The sequence below is a fragment of the Lepidochelys olivacea genome (assembly GCF_965140295.1).
Source record: "Lepidochelys olivacea isolate rLepOli2 genome assembly, chromosome: 18".
Taxonomy (NCBI): domain Eukaryota; kingdom Metazoa; phylum Chordata; order Testudines; family Cheloniidae; genus Lepidochelys; species Lepidochelys olivacea.
The window spans coordinates 24,203,562-24,219,495 of record NC_140428.1 but is presented as its reverse complement, the minus strand read 5'-3'; the positions used below and the strand labels follow the sequence as shown (position 1 = coordinate 24,219,495).

General features: G+C 37.4%; 1 protein-coding gene across 2 annotated transcripts in view; it reads left to right on the top strand.

Moving 5' to 3' along the window:
• NADK (NAD kinase) overlaps positions 1 to 15,707 on the top strand; it is a 48,128-nt gene extending 32,421 nt beyond the window's left edge. The window contains exons 1-10 of one of the 2 annotated variants that reach the window (XM_084651784.1): positions 738 to 1,461; positions 4,033 to 4,162; positions 4,719 to 4,827; positions 5,075 to 5,160; positions 5,496 to 5,598; positions 7,332 to 7,486; positions 9,602 to 9,701; positions 10,606 to 10,763; positions 12,045 to 12,127; positions 14,167 to 15,707. In XM_084651784.1, coding sequence (XP_084507910.1) covers positions 1,403 to 1,461; positions 4,033 to 4,162; positions 4,719 to 4,827; positions 5,075 to 5,160; positions 5,496 to 5,598; positions 7,332 to 7,486; positions 9,602 to 9,701; positions 10,606 to 10,763; positions 12,045 to 12,127; positions 14,167 to 14,311 — 1,128 coding nt within the window. In that variant the 5' untranslated portion in view covers positions 738 to 1,402 and the 3' untranslated portion in view covers positions 14,312 to 15,707. Of the gene's footprint in view, positions 1 to 737; positions 1,462 to 4,032; positions 4,163 to 4,718; positions 4,828 to 5,074; positions 5,161 to 5,495; positions 5,599 to 7,331; positions 7,487 to 9,601; positions 9,702 to 10,605; positions 10,764 to 12,044; positions 12,128 to 14,166 lie in introns of those variants that run through there. The other variant, XM_084651783.1, reaches the window with a different exon arrangement.
• The last annotated feature ends 227 nt before the right edge of the window (positions 15,708 to 15,934 follow it).

Below are 15,934 nucleotides of genomic sequence, written 5' to 3'. Positions count from 1 at the left end.
GTGCTAGAGTTACAATACTGTAGTTGCAGTTCACGAATTGAGCTTTGCGTGTGACACCTGCTGTAGGTGAAACTCAGCTCAGCCTGGCAGTTTTGCTTACCTCATGCACTGCTGGTAAAGTGAGTGCAGAAATAAGGCATTACTTCAATTCTTCAGGTGGTCTTGGCCAGTGGACATCGGTTGCATAGCATAAAAATTATGCCTATTTCTCTTGAGAAGACGCTGAATTCATTCCTAATTTGGTAAACAGGAGTAGGATGAGAGAGAAGGTAAATACCAATTTGGACTAACTATCTTGGTAAACACCTCTTTAAAATAAGTTGGTGGGTGCACTGTTACTGTAATTCAGTGGTTCCCAGACTTGTTCCACTGCTTGTGCAGGGAAAGCCCCGGGCAGGCTAGGACGGTTTGTTTACCTGCCGCGTCTGCAGGTTCGGCCGATCGCGGCTCCAAAGTAAAGTGATCTGGATTTTTAAATGTGCATTTAAAGTAGTAATTTTTCCTCAAAGTGTGTTGGTGATTTTTCCAGTGAGGGTGTGGAGGAAATTGTGATCTGCAGGCAGGTCTTTAACTTCCTTATGCCCTCTGTCAGCAGGAGTCTGTGGCTCAGACTGTAATTTGTTTAAAGTTTCGCTTACATCATGTATTTCACCACCTGATTGTGGCAAATATACTCCTCCCCATGGGCTGACCCAGAGCTGTACAATATAATGATAGTACGTCAAGATTAGTCCAGTACAGAGACTGTAGGCAGTACTAAGAGCGCTCTGATTGCCAAGAAAAAGACAGCTCATGCAGTGTTCAGAATTGCTGGGGAGATAAGGACATTCTCAGGTCATCAGAGTGAAAGGCTGTTTAGAAATCTAAACTGTAAATGATAGTTTCAGCTTTTAAGAATTGTATTTTTAAAGTCAGCTATTTTTCTGATTGTCATTTAAAATACTTTCTGCAAGAGGAATGTAACAGAAAATCCTACACTAGAGTGCGAAGGCAGCACTTTATATAAAAGCACAAAATCTGAGTCTTTTTCAGTTCTAGTGTTTGACAGAATTGAAGAGTTTGTTTGTGAAAAAGCTATTGAAATGACTGAATGGAATGAATTTTAATGAAGTCAAATACTATATTTTTGGTAGCTTTTAGGCTCAGATAAACTTCTTTGAAAGGGGGTTTTGCAAATGAAAGACATTAGGATGTGTCTAAATACTTTTTTTGTAGCACTTGTATAAGGAATTTTTCTGTGAAGCAGCAAAAACATTTTATCAGGACTATTTGAAACGTTCACCTGGATATCAACTTCAGACAAAAATGATTTGTTTAAGGTAGCAGTTCAGTTAAAAATGATTAGGTCAAGGCCTTTTCTGGAGTTCTGTTTATTGCACTTGCACAACTTTTGAAGAAAGCCATGAAAATCTTTAAGCATGTTATGCATGATCCCTCGTTTAATAGAACTGCACGGAAATGGTGAGTACAGTGAAATAATAAGCTGTTTGTCTTGTTTGTTTGAATAAAGTCCATATGAGTTCCGATGTGTTCTCAGATTACTAAGTGACATCGTACTGATACAATCTGCAGTTTTTACAGCTGACAGAGAACCAGCCTGATTATGTTGAAATGTCTTTATCCTGTTTCTTTGTTACAGAGATGAGGATATTCTAATTTACTTTCTGAAAACTTGTAGAGGAGAAACAACACTGCTTCCTTCATGGTCATTAATGTTGAAAATGACTTGTAAAATTTGAATCCCTTTTCCCTTTGCAATTATTTTTGCAGCAATTCAAAATTAATCTCAAATGTGTTGCTTGTGACTTTTCTTCATTGTTCAGTTCCTTACTCCTTCAGGATTTATTTTTAATAACAGTTCAGTTAGTAGTTTGATGGTGAAATTGGAGGAGATTTTGAAGTGTGTAGTTACCTTAGTTTGTGATGACCTTTGAAACACAATTCTTTGTCTTCAAAACTAAAACATCTAATAGGATTAAATATAGTGGAGAAAAGGATGGAGGAAACTGAAGACCTTGTAGATGGTATGGGGTAAATGAGTTCTGATCCCTGTTCTCACTTTTACATTCTGTTACATCTATATAAAAACTACAGTACTGTTTGTCAGTGACTGTGTACTTGGTGTTTGGGTATTTCACTACAGTCTGTAGTTAATGCTACATATGTACATACAATATACGTATAAGCAATTCTGGATATAGGAGCTGATCTTTTCAGCTTTTATCTTGCAATTCAGGATAGCTTCATGAAACTTTGACCCTATGTGTTTTGGAGATGCTAGGGGATATAAAACAGTTGTGTTTGTTTTAACCCTCTATCAAAAGATGGCTATTCCAAATATGTTTGCAAATTTGGCTTGTTCAGCATTTGCATTAATCCACTTTTCTGCCTAGATTACATCTACAGCATATGGAAAAAGATGAGATGCTTATAAACTGCTAAGGACAAGTGTAAAATGATTTACTTAGCTTTAGCTAAAGAAATAGAGCAGAATGTAGATGTGTTCCCTAAATCAGCTAAATGAATTATTGATCCACAGTTGTTGCTTCATATTTAGGGTTGCAACTGAGGTTCCATTACAGATTTTTTCCTTCCCAAAAAATCCACAAAAAGTTATATTAGTCTAATTGTTAGATTAGATCTGAGGCTAAGGTTCTTTTTGTAAAATTAGAAGTGAGTTTGACAAAGTGACTTGGACAGTAAAATTTTTTTTTTTTTTTTTTTAAGGAAAATATGCACTCTCATCCAGCAAGAACCTTAGTGAAGTTTTTGTGTAGGAATAGAATCAAGTGAACAGCTGTTTAGCTAAGCTAATTAGTTAGGCCTTCTGAATAGCACTATTGTAATATCTCCCAAGAGGAAATATAAAATGTTTACGTAGGTAACTTCCCAGACTAGAGCTGAAATATTTAAAACTTCCCTTTTACAATTCTTGACTTGTTTTGGTTTTAATGATTTCAGATTGAGAGTCTCATTGATTAAAACTGTGTTTACTGTTCTTTAGATTGATATAGACCCGTGCTGAATATTAGTGTTGGATGAAAAGCATAGGTAGTCTTTCATGTTACTGCTTCCTCAAATTTTCAATTTAATGCTTCACCACTCTGATAGTCCAAGTGGAGTGGCCCCTAATGCAAGAGACGGGGAGCACAGTTGCTGGAAGTCTGTTAGGGTATGTCTACACAGCATCTACACACCTGTGGGTGGCCCATGCCAACCAACTTGGACTCACAGGGCTCAGGCTGCAGGGCTGTCACAGGGCTGTGTAGACTTCTGGGCTCAGGCTGCAGTCCTGGCTCTGGGATCTGCAAGGCAGGAGGTTCCCAGAGCTTGGGCTGCAGGTCAAGCCCAGAAGTCTACACAGCTATGAAACAGCCCTGCAACCCTAGCCTAAGTCAGCTGGCATGGGCCAGCACTGGGAACCTAGTTGCTGTGTAGACACACCCTGAGTGGAGTGGTCTGGTAGTTCAAGAAAGGGCTTTAGTAGCTATCATTATGCTCCCACCAGAAACAAAGGACCCATGTTCTCAAACTTCTCTAGCATGTTTGTACCTGCAGGAGTAGGCACCTTAATATTACTTTAGTCTGTCAACTTAGTGGGGAAATAAGAATTGCTATATTGGGGCAGAAAAATGGTCCATCTAGTCAGAACCCTATAACAGTATAAAGCAGTGCTGTTTGGCTCCAAGAAAACTGCTTTCGTTATAAATCACTGTATAATTGTTTAGTTGCATCTTTCCGGACCTCTCATGATTAAAACTTAGAACGTTTTCTTAATAAAGACTGAACAGAATGTTCTCAATGAAAAGTTCAATCACATATTTGCTGAAAGCTGGTGTGGCATTGCATTGTAGCCAGTCTGGTCTCTTTACTAGATTAAATTTAGCTATAATATTAAGGTTTTTCATGATTTATTCACCTCTCTTTCAGTCCAGTATACTTTGACTAAAAGGGGACTGTTAACTTGATAGTCAAGAAATTACAATCCATTTTCCCACATATAATAGTTATACTGTTGATTTCCCTCCACAGGCATATTCAGGACCCAGCAAGTCAGCGGTTGACATGGAACAAACCTCCAAAGAGTGTCCTTGTTATCAAAAAGATTCGCGATGCCAGTCTGCTACAGCCTTTTAAAGAACTCTGTGTCTATCTTACTGAGGTAATTCAAATTGTGAGCGTTTAGACTTTTTTGCATAGTTACAGTATAACCATCTCATATTTAACTTGTATGTATTAGCTTTCTTGCAGAAGGAGTACGTAGAATTGTATGAATAAGTCAATACATATAGAGAACAACAGAAATAATAAATTATTAAACTTTTTAAAACAAGTTACTCTTGCTATAAGAGCTCAGCTTAATTTAGCTTAAAGGAATCTGCTTCTTTAATGTAGATGAATAGGGTAAAATATTCATTTGATTATGCCTTGAGAAAAAATATTAGAAAACATAGCAGTGTTACCATATCACAGGCATGTAATGAAAATTCCGAAGTTTAGTTTCATTAATTCAATCGTTATGTGGCCTTCATATGACAATAAGTGTTATGCTTAAATGCTGCAGAATTGTAACCATACATACAGAAGTAGGCAATCAGTCTTTTAATATTTTACATAATCATATGTAATTTAAATCATTGTAAACTAATAGAATATTGCTCAGGCGCTTGTCATTTCATTAACAGATTTTTTTTAGTAAATAATTATGCTTCTTTTAGGAGAACAACATGATAGTTTATGTAGAAAAAAAAGTGCTAGAAGACCCAGCCATAGTTAATGATGATAATTTTGGACCAGTGAAGAAGAAATTTTGCACTTTCAGAGAAGGTACAGAAATGATTTCTTAAAATCTAGGTTTACTGCCTTTTTATTCTGTTTCCTTAGTGATCCATTCAAATGAATCAGAATTGTCTGATGGAAACCTATCCTTGATAAACCCATGTAGCTATTTTGATAGTGTCAATCATTTACACATGTAAATTAGCATCAGTGTGCTGCACCAAATTTATTCCATAAATTGAAACCTGTGACACGTTATGTAAATTAAACCTTTATTTTCAATGTTATCCTCTAGATTATGATGATATCTCCAATCAGATAGACTTTATCATATGCCTGGGAGGAGATGGTACCTTGCTTTATGCTTCTTCACTTTTTCAGGTGAGTCCTATAGGGAATAGTAATTAGAGGTCCTTTCCCTAATCAAGTCCTCTATGTTAGAGACAATCTTGAAGTTTTCTGCCAAGTTGTGTTTATTTTATTCTGCTCCTGCCAAGTCTCTCCTTCTCATTCAAAAAGCATGAGAGCTACTTAGGTGAATTATACCTTTGTTTTTTACTATTATGCACAACTGAAGTAAAACCCATAATTAAGATATTTGCAGACAGACTGGGCTGTAATATGGTACCTCTTATAGATTAAAAATCATGGAAATAACATAAATGTTTGATTTGTGCAACATTTAACAGCTTCCCAATTCTTCTTTTTATGGACAGGGCAGCGTACCTCCAGTTATGGCTTTTCATCTGGGATCTCTTGGATTTCTCACCCCCTTTAACTTCGAGAACTTTCAGTCCCAAGTTACTCAAGTTATAGAAGGTAAGCCTTCTGATGTCTTTGCTGCTTTTTAGAGAGTTATCCTTTATTTGTCCTGTTAGTTTTTCTTTAAAGTAGGACTCAGCTGAGTCCTATAATACATAAATAAATAGATATTTAACTTTCAATATCGTTTTCCTCGCTGATTTGAAAAATTGGAATGGTCCAGAAATCACTCCTTGCTTGGTTGTGGTGTGTAAGGAAAGAATATAGAACTAATGTTTTGCACAATCTGAGTATAAAATGCAAAAACCTATATCTAATCGCATGGACATACGGTAGATGACCCCACCACATGTAACTTCTTAGTTTTTGTAAACAATGCCAAGTTAAAATGGTAAGAAATCAAGCATCCAAAAGTCAGAAAACTCCAAAAATTAAAGGTTTCAGAGTAACAGCCGTGTTAGTCTGTATTCGCAAAAAGAAAAGGAGTACTTGTGGCACCTTAGAGACTAACCAATTTATTTGAGCATAAGCTTTCGTGAGCTACAGCTCACTTCATCGGATGCATACTGTGGAAACTGCAGAAGACATTATATACACATTATATACACAGAACCATGAAACAATACCTCCTCCCATCCCACTCTCCTGCTGCTAATAGCTTATCTAAAGTGATCACTCTCCTTACAATGACAGGTTTCAGAGTAACAGCCGTGTTAGTCTGTATTCGCAAAAAAAAAACTCCTTCTGCAGTTTCCACAGTATGCATCCAATGAAGTGAGCTGTAGCTCATGAAAGCTTATGCTCAAATAAATTGGTTAGTCTCTAAGGTGCCACAAGTACTCCTTTTCTTTTTGCGAATACAGACTAACACGGCTGTTACTCTGAAACCTGTGTATATAATGTCTTCTGCAGTTTCCACAGTATGCATCTGATGAAATGAGCTGTAGCTCACGAAAGCTTATGCTCAAATAAATTGGTTAGTCTCTAAGGTACCACAAGTACTCCTTTACTTTTTCCCAAAAATTAAAGTTCCTTCTTGAACGTTATGTTGTGAATCTAATCTGGCCTATTGATATGTTGTTAAATAGTAAACTAGTCAAGTTTACACCGAATATGGAAAATGGGAATAGAAAATCATGAGCTGTGTGCCTTAGCACTGAAGGAGAAATCTTAACTTTCGAAGTTTGACTCTTGAGTGCTTGATTTCTCAACCTGAAAGTTGCATTTACAGTAGTTCTTGGTATTTAAGTTGTGTTTGAAATAAAAGAAAAGGAAAAAAAGCTGCTGGCACTGGTCGCTGAGAAATAAAGCTGCTCAGCTTGCATCTCAAAATTAAGACATCCAAAAATATTAACAGGATTCTCATGTTGCTAAATTGTTGTCTTTCAGAGTTCATACCTTTTTAAAAATGAACTAATTGTCTTCATTTTTGTCTTACTTATGTCTCCCTGAGCCAAATGCAAAGTTGCTAGGTTCAGCAGCTTTAGGTTATGTACATGTAAATTCTCAGATTTCTCATTACAACGTATGTGGGAAAGTGGGTTTTTATGCTTGTGTTACTCAAATTTGACTCAAGTTTTGCTCATTCCTTTAAAAAAAAAAATTCTGTTTTGAATTAAGACAAAGGATGGAAAATTCTCCTGCAAAAGAAACTTGAGAAATGAGCAACTGAAAAATGGAGAAAAACGTTTCACAGTGAATGCTACCAGCTTGCTGTGCAAATGGTGCAGTTCCTGATAATGTAGTAGGTGCCACTCTCTAGTGTGTGTGGTTTTATTTTTTTCTTATAGGCAATGCAGCGCTTGTTCTCCGGAGCAGATTGAAAGTGAAAGTAGTAAAGGAACACAGAGAGAAGAAGACATTGATACAAAATGGTATTGAAGAAAATGGAGTGATCTCTACAAGTCTAGAGATGGAAATGGGCAAGCAAATCATGCAATATCAGGTCAGAGTCTGAATAGCATAAAATAGGAAATAAGCAAAAGAACTAAGAAATAATTCACTCTTCACTTGAGATAATCACCAGTTCTCTTTTGCATACTGTATCTACACCAAATTATATTAACCCAGTATTATAACATCTATGCTATCTGCTTCCACATAATTTCCAGAATGGTTACTAAGGATAATGAAGGAAGGGTGGGTGGAGTGTGCAGAAGCAACCTCATTGTGTTTAATTTCTGTAATATTCTGTATCTGCACCAGAGGTTTCCTTACCTTTTCAAAACAAAAAAATTTCTCATAGTAATCTTTACCACTGAATCTCCCACTGATTCATATAAGCAAAAGGAAAATCCATCAATGCCAATGAGAACTGGCTTTTGGCTTAGTACAGAGTGAATTTTGTTTTCACAAATACATTTTTGAGTTCAGAATATGAATGTCAGGTGTTTTGTGTTTATTAATTTATATAACTGTTTCAGGTTTCAGAGTAGCAGCCGTGTTAGTCTGTATTCGCAAAAAGAAAAGGAGTACTTGTGGCACCTTAGAGACTAACCAATTTATTTGAGCATAAGCTTTCGTGAGCTACAGCTCACTTCATCGGATGCATACTGTGGGACACAAATCAGATGTCAAGAATTATAACATTCATAAACCAGTCAGAGAACACTTCAATCTCTCTGGTCACGCGATTACAGACATGAAAGTTGTGATATTACAACAAAAAAAACTTCAAAACCAGACTCCAGCGAGAGACTGTTGAATTGGAATTCATTTGCAAATTGGATACAATTAACTTAGGCTTGAATAGAGACTGGGAGTGGCTTAGTCATTATGCAAGGTAACCTATTTCCCCTTGTTTTTTCCTACACCCCTCTCCTCCCCCCAGACGTTCTTGTTAAACCCTGGATTTGTGCTGGAAATGACCCACCTTGATTATCATACCCATTGTAAGCAGAGTGATCACTTTAGATAAGCTATTATCAACAGGAGAGTGGGTTTGTGGGGGGGGGGGGGGAACCTGGATTTGTGCTGGAAATGGCCCAACTTGATTATCATACCCATTGTAAGGAGAGTGATCACTTTAGATAAGGTATTACCAGCAGGAGAGGGGGGCGGGGGGAGGTATTTTTTCATGCTTTGTGTGTATAAAAAGATCTTTTACACTTTCCACAGTATGCATCCGATGAAGTGAGCTGTAGCTCACGAAAGCTTATGCTCAAATAAATTGGTTAATCTCTAAGGTGCCACAAGTACTCCTTTTCTTATAACTGTTTCAGTTATATAGTAATCTATAATATAGAAGTCTTGGGCTATTTCTTAGAGGAGTGTGGGGCAGAAAATGTGGCCAGGAGAGTACAGTGTGGAGTTTAAAGAAGTGATAAATTTTTGCTTCATGGATTTGTTACTTATTAATGGCATCTCTATAAACCCACAATTATCTACACAGTAGATGATGATGCTGTTATAGTGGTAGTTGATCACTTTATGGCATCTCTTATTTAAGAGAAAAACTGTTTTAAATTTGCAAGCCTTAGATTCACCCTGCATCAAAGTTCAAATGTATCATTCTAGAATGCAGATTAGACTCTGTCTGCAGAGAATTTCATAATCTCATCTCATTGAATTGGGTCATATATTGACTTCTTTATCAAGCTCAGGTCTTTTGTAACTGGGATGCCTTTGGTAAATCAGCTTATTGCCATCGTTAGGAAAAGGCTCCAATGTACATATATAACAAGGGGACGTATATGCTGCATATGAAGTAAATTGTATATAAAATATTAAACTTTTATCCATAATATGCCAAACCTTTCAGTAAAAAATGGCAGGAGAGGAAGCTAAATTTCAGTACAACAGTTAGATCACTGAAGAGTAATAACAAAGTGTAATATTCAGAGGAGTGCTTCCTCTTTGCCCTTTAGCTAATTTTTGATCCATTGCACCAAATAATCTAAAACAAAAGTATGTGACTCCAGGACTAAGCTAAACTGACATTGTAATGGGGTGGGGGGGTGGGGGGTTAACCTTTCAAAGATCTGGGAGACGTACTTAACTAGTCACTTGTCAAATATTATGCTTCCAGGGAAATAATTAGTGGTATTGTACATTATGTCAGGTCCTAAATGAAGTTGTAGTGGATCGAGGTCCTTCCTCCTACCTTTCCAATGTGGATGTTTTTCTAAATGGACACCTCATAACCACAGTGCAAGGTGACGGTAAGTCCGTTTCATAATCAAAAAGCCTATACCTCATACTGTTAAGACGGGGACAGGCTAATCAGCTCTTACTTAGGTTGCGCCTACTTTTTTAAAAAAGGGTGCATTGTTTTATGAGGTAGAAATCAAGACCTTGGCTTCTGCTCCTGGGTTGTTGAAAACTAGGTCTGCAGAGGAGTGGTAAGTTTCATTTAAACAATTGTTGCAGTCCATAGAGCAGCACTGAAAGCAGAAAAGAGGCTTACAGATGGTATCTTATTTTGTGGAGGCCTGGTGTCAAGTCTCCACTTGTTTGTGTAGGGGAATTAGGGACAAAAGGCAAGGGGGGAAAAAACGGTTTGGGAAGATCCTGGAGTTGGATGTCTGAGTTTGCTGCAATCTTAAGATTTTTTAATGAAGTCACTACTTATTTAATATTAGCACTTCACTTGCAAAGCTCTTCAAAAAATTGAATCCTCCTATCCCTCTAAGGAAAGTAAATAGATCTGTGTTATACAAAAGTGCAAGCTGAGGCACAGTAGTTCTGTTTGACTCGCCCAAGGCTTTAGAGGTGTAGTCTGTGTCAGTGCTCGGTTTGGAAAGATGTTTCTGACTCCTGGTTATGTGTTTATTACCACACCTGTCATATGAAATGTGAGTTTGTGATTTAGACGTTTCCATTTCACCAATTTAACTTTTTATAAGCAATCTTTTAAAGCATTTAGCTAAAAATTTCGGTCTCTACTATACCTGTGTTGAGTGGAGGAGAAATCCAGCTAATGACTAAAGTTGGAAAGAGCTCTTTTTTTTTTTTTTAAAGTATTTTCAAATGGAGGAAGTGCAACAGTCCTGTTTCTTGGCCTCCTTTTAAATAACAGCATCAAGCCAAGCAGCCACATTTATAAAACTTTTGTTCCCTTCACAGGAGTGATTGTCTCCACACCAACTGGTAGCACGGCTTATGCGGCTGCAGCAGGAGCATCTATGATTCATCCAAATGTTCCTGCAATAATGATCACCCCAATCTGCCCTCACTCACTGTCCTTCAGACCCATTGTTGTTCCTGCAGGAGTTGAGCTCAAGGTTAAATTGTGTTCTTTTGTTTTTTAAAGATAGAAACTTGTGGCGATAACTATTGAAACTGGAAAAAAAACAAGGGGGTAGAATGTGTTCATTATTATCCACCATGGCAAAACATTACTGAATACTGTAGAACTTTGTAAAGTACTCTTGAAGCAACATATACTTGCTTAGAAGAATAAACTTCTAGACCATGAGTCTCCACTGACTTGCACATTATATAGTCATCTGTACCTGTGCAGAGTGGTTGTAAATACACTACCATTCTAATTAGTAAGTGTTCTATATCCATTTTGCATAGATGTAGATGACTACACAAGGTGAAAGGCAGTGAAGGATCAGAACCTGGTGTCAAAAGTAGTATCACAGCTTTCACGGGTGTGCAGTGAAAGTGGTATCAGCACATCTGTTATAAACTCTCTTTGTCTTTTACTGCTGTGATTTAAATAATATAGTTCTGCTGAAAAGTTTGACAGGCAAGGTCTTAGTACAGAGTGGATTTTGTTTTCACAAATACATTTTTGAGTTCAAAAAATGAATGTCAGGTGTTTTGTGTTTATTAATTTATATAACTGTTTCAGTTATATAGTAATCTATAATATGGAAGTCTTGGGTTATTTCTTAGAGGGGTGCGGGGCAGAAAATGTGGCCAGGAGAGTGCAGGGTAGAGTTTAAAGAAATGATAAATTTTTGCTTCATGGATTCGTTACTTATTAATGGCATCTCTATAAACCCACAATTATTTACACAGTAGATGATGATGCTATTATGGTGGTAGTTGATCACTTTATGGCATGTCTTATTTAAAAGAAAAACTGTTTTTAAATTTGCAAGCCTTAGATTCACCCTGCATCAAAGTTCAAATGTATCATTCTAGAATGCAGATTAGATTCTGTCTGCAGAGAATTTCATAATCTCATCTCATTGAATTGGGTCATGTATTGACTTCTTTATCAGCTCAGGTCTTTTGTAACTGGGATGCCTTTGGTAAATCAGCTTATTGCCATCGTTAGGAAAAGGCTCCAATGTACATATATAACAAGGGGACATATATGCTGCATATGAAGTAAATTGTATATAAAATATTAAACTTTTTATCCATAATATGCCAAACCTTTCAGTAAAAAATGGCAGGAGAGGAAGCTAAATTTCAGTACAACAGTTAGATCACTGAAGAGTAATAACAAAGTGTAATATTCAGGGGAGTGCTTCCTCTTTGCCCTTTAGCTACAAAAGCTCTTGTAATTATTTCAGTCCTAAGTCTTCTGCTTTACTCTTCCTCAGATCATGCTGTCCCCAGATGCCAGGAACACAGCATGGGTTTCATTTGATGGGAGGAAGAGACAGGAAGTCTGCCATGGAGACAGGTAAAGATTTTTCTTTGACTGTTATCATCTTCCTTTGTAATATTGACACAAGTATCTACGGCCACACTTTCAAACTTGGGTTAGGGTTAGTAGGGAAATGATTGGAGCCTTTATGATAGACCATCGTGACCCTTAAATTTCAAGCTGAATTAAAAATGCTATATTGTTTCAGGCATTTTCTCACTTGAAAATAATTTTTTTTCAATTACATTTTAAAAGCAATGAAGTGTCAGGAAAAATCATACAAACATTACTTAATGCATGTCCTTAAAGAATTCTGTGGACTTCAAGTTATGGTCCTGATCATAAAAAGAAAAGGAGTACTAGTGGCACCTTAGAGACTAACCAATTTATTTGAGCATAAGCTTTTGTGAGCTACAGCTCACTTCATTGGATGCATCCGATGAAGTGAGCTGTAGCTTACGAAAGCTTATGCTCAAATAAATTGGTTAGTCTCTAAGGTGCCACTAGTACTCCTTTTCTTTTTGCAAATACAGACTAACACGGCTGTTACTCTGAAACCGGTCCTGATCGTGAGACCTGTTGAGTACAGTGAAGGGAATGTGAATTTCATGTACTCTGTACCTCTCAGGATAAGACCATGTTTGTGTCCTGTGCCATTGGCAAGGCTGATAAAACATCATAAAGAGAAGATGTATCCCTTTGTTGTGCTCAAATAAACTTATACAACAGCAGATGCATTGATGGGCCCTTGCTACGTTCAGTGACAGGATTCTGCAACTCATGAGACACAGTGCTGTAGCTGAAAGAACTTAACCTCTTTATAGATACAATGAAGTGTGAGAGCCCAGAGAGGATACGCTAAGAAGAAACCCAAAATTGTCTTCTGCTTAGTGTGGTGTTTTCCTTCATAGACCAGTCATGCTGTGTGACACGCTGCCTTTGTTTCATATTTGTGGGCAGGCAGGGAATTGGAAAATTGCCAGGATCTTGCACTTGGAGTCTTCTGTATTGCCCTGACCACTTGAAGAATGGAGGGGATGGACAGATTAGGTGGACAGCAAGAGTCAGAGATCCCAATCTTAGATTTGGTGATTGGTCCTTTAGTAGAAAAGTTAGACTCTTTAGTATTTGCTGCCCTTATTTTTGAAATTTGAGGATCATGGTGACAGTTTAATATTTTAAGACTTTAAATTTTGAGTTGGTCCAAAGGTGAGGTTGTTAAACCCCAGCAAGGAGTAAGATGAGAGAGGGTCGTGGGCAAGGCAGATTGGCCTAGAACCCTCTGCTCCCAAGAGCTTTGATCTCAACATTTGTAAAGCACTCTGCTCACTGTGACAAGTATCAGGGAATAGCCGTGTTAGTTTGTATCCAGAAAAACAACAAGGAGTCCGATGGCACCTTAAAGACTTTAAGATTTATTTGAGCATAAGCTTTTGTGGGTAAAAACCCCACTTCTTCAGGTGCATGGAGTGTAAATTACAGATGCAGACATAAATATACTGACACATGAAGAGAAGGGAATTACCTCGCAAGTGGAGAACCAGTGTTGACAGGGCCAATTCAGTCAGGGTGGATGTAGTCCACTCCCAATAATAGATGAGGAGGTGTCAATTCCAGGAGAGGCAAAGCTGCCGACCCACCCTGATCGAATTGGCCCGGTCAACACTGGCTCTCCACTTGTGAAGTAACTCCCTTCTCTTCATGTGTCAGTATATTTATGTCTGCATCTGTAATTTTCACTCCATGCATCTGAAGAAGTGGGGTTTTACCCACAAAAGCTTATGCTCAAATAAATCTGTTTGTCTTTAAGGTGTCGTCAGACTCCTTGTTGTTTCTGCTCATTGTATTGTTTAGGCACTGTGCCCCATCTTTGCCACCCCCAGACTTTTTGGAAACTGACCATTCTCCAAAGAGTTGAATTTTTAGTGATGTAGCCAGTGTCCCAAGGGTGTATTTAAAGAAAGAAAAAGATAAATCTGGGAATCCAGGACAGTTTGATTCTGTAACCACAAATGTACAGTCTTACTACTATTTATCCTCCCTTATTACTAACTGAGGGTATTCCTGTATTGCAGTATTAGCATCACTACCTCTTGCTATCCCCTCCCTTCGATCTGTTTCCGAGATCCTGTGAGCGACTGGTTTGAAAGCCTGGCTGAGTGTTTACACTGGAATGTTCGGAAGAAGCAAAATCACTTTGCTGTTGAAGAAGAATTTTGAATGTCGCCACCTAATGAGACTCGTGGGAACTTAAAATGGCAGTATCCCTTGTATAAAAATGTTTGTTCAGCCTAGGGGGAATAGACCAATACATATATTTTTTAAATAGTGACGTACCTCATATCAGTCTGCTCTGCTGATGACCAGAAATTATCATGTTGCTTCCTCTCTGCTGAGAATAGGAGTGGAAGAATTTAGAATCTGATTTGTTAGCCTTTTTTTTTTTATTTATTTATAATGGGTTGGTATTTTTAATCAATATCAACACACATCTACAAACCACCTCAAACACGATTGTAACGAGTAATTTGCAGAGTAGCATTCTAGGTTGTACCTAGATACATAATAGAAAAATTGCATTAAAATATTCCAGTTAATTTGGTAGATTTGTAATTCTGTGGTTAAGACTTCTCATCTAAAACTCAAAGGAATTTTTCTTTTTAAAATGCTCTTTGTTAACGTAAATGAATGCATAGTAGTCAAAATGTCTTCCCATCAGGTGAACTAATTAAATATTTTGCCTTTCCATAAAAATATAGCAAGAATTAGGGGAAAGAACCACTATACAGTTACTCTACAGATACAACTTACTATCAGAAATACAGATAGTTTTGTAAGTATCGAGAACCCTTTTTCTTTCTGCCCATTTGAATGGACATCATTTAGGGTCCCCATAGGCAGCATTGACAACTGCTTGCGTGGACAAACTGGTGAAGTGGCATACTTTTTTGTTGATGAGCTAATTATGCCTGAGCAGTTCCTTGCTTTTTCAGCATGTTTGTGACCCTTAGAAATGGTTTGGATTTTTTCTTTTCTCTTTTTAACCTCTGGAGTAAGCAGCAGCATTTGAGGTTGTAAACTACAGATTTTCATCAAGTGTTGTTGACCCAACCAGCAGAGTCTCTTCTAGGATGGCTGTATTGTTTTTCTTTTGAACCACTAATTACGTTAACTAGTCTCACATTCTAAATTAGGATCTGAATGGTCTTCACGCCCATTGAAGATAAGTGTGCTGCTTGCAGGATGGAGCTCTTGAGTAAGGAGAAAAGGGATATTGCCTTGATAGGCTGATCAGAAACAGGACACATTCCCAGCATAGTAGCGATGGTGCCTTCAGCACACTTCAAGATATTTTAAGTCTTGTATGTACTTTTATAAGTCTTTCAAATGTTTCTAACCTGTTTATGTACATATTTTATTGTACATGCTTTTATGAAAATAAGTAGTTTGAAAAAAGGGTTTGTACTGAAATCACTTTTACTAAAAATCAAACTCAGTTATAATGTTTACATTTATGTTCTCTGTGGTGCAGTCTCTCATAACCATATTGTTCAAATCCTAGCATCTTCATGTATCTCTGCATAGACCATTAAAAGGGATGGATGTTCTCTGCTAATCTTGAAGTCTTCAGCATATTATTGCAGAGGAATCTGTTTCTTACTGATTAAGTGGGGGATTGCAAAGAAGCTCTATTGAACTTTCATGGTTGTCTTGCTCTTATTAATGTTTGTGCAGTCAGGGGTAACAATGGGGGATGTATTAATTCCCATGTTCTACCTACCCTGCAGTCCTCTGATTCATGGGCTAATGTCTCTTTTTTTGCATGTTGCCCCGGTCTGTTTA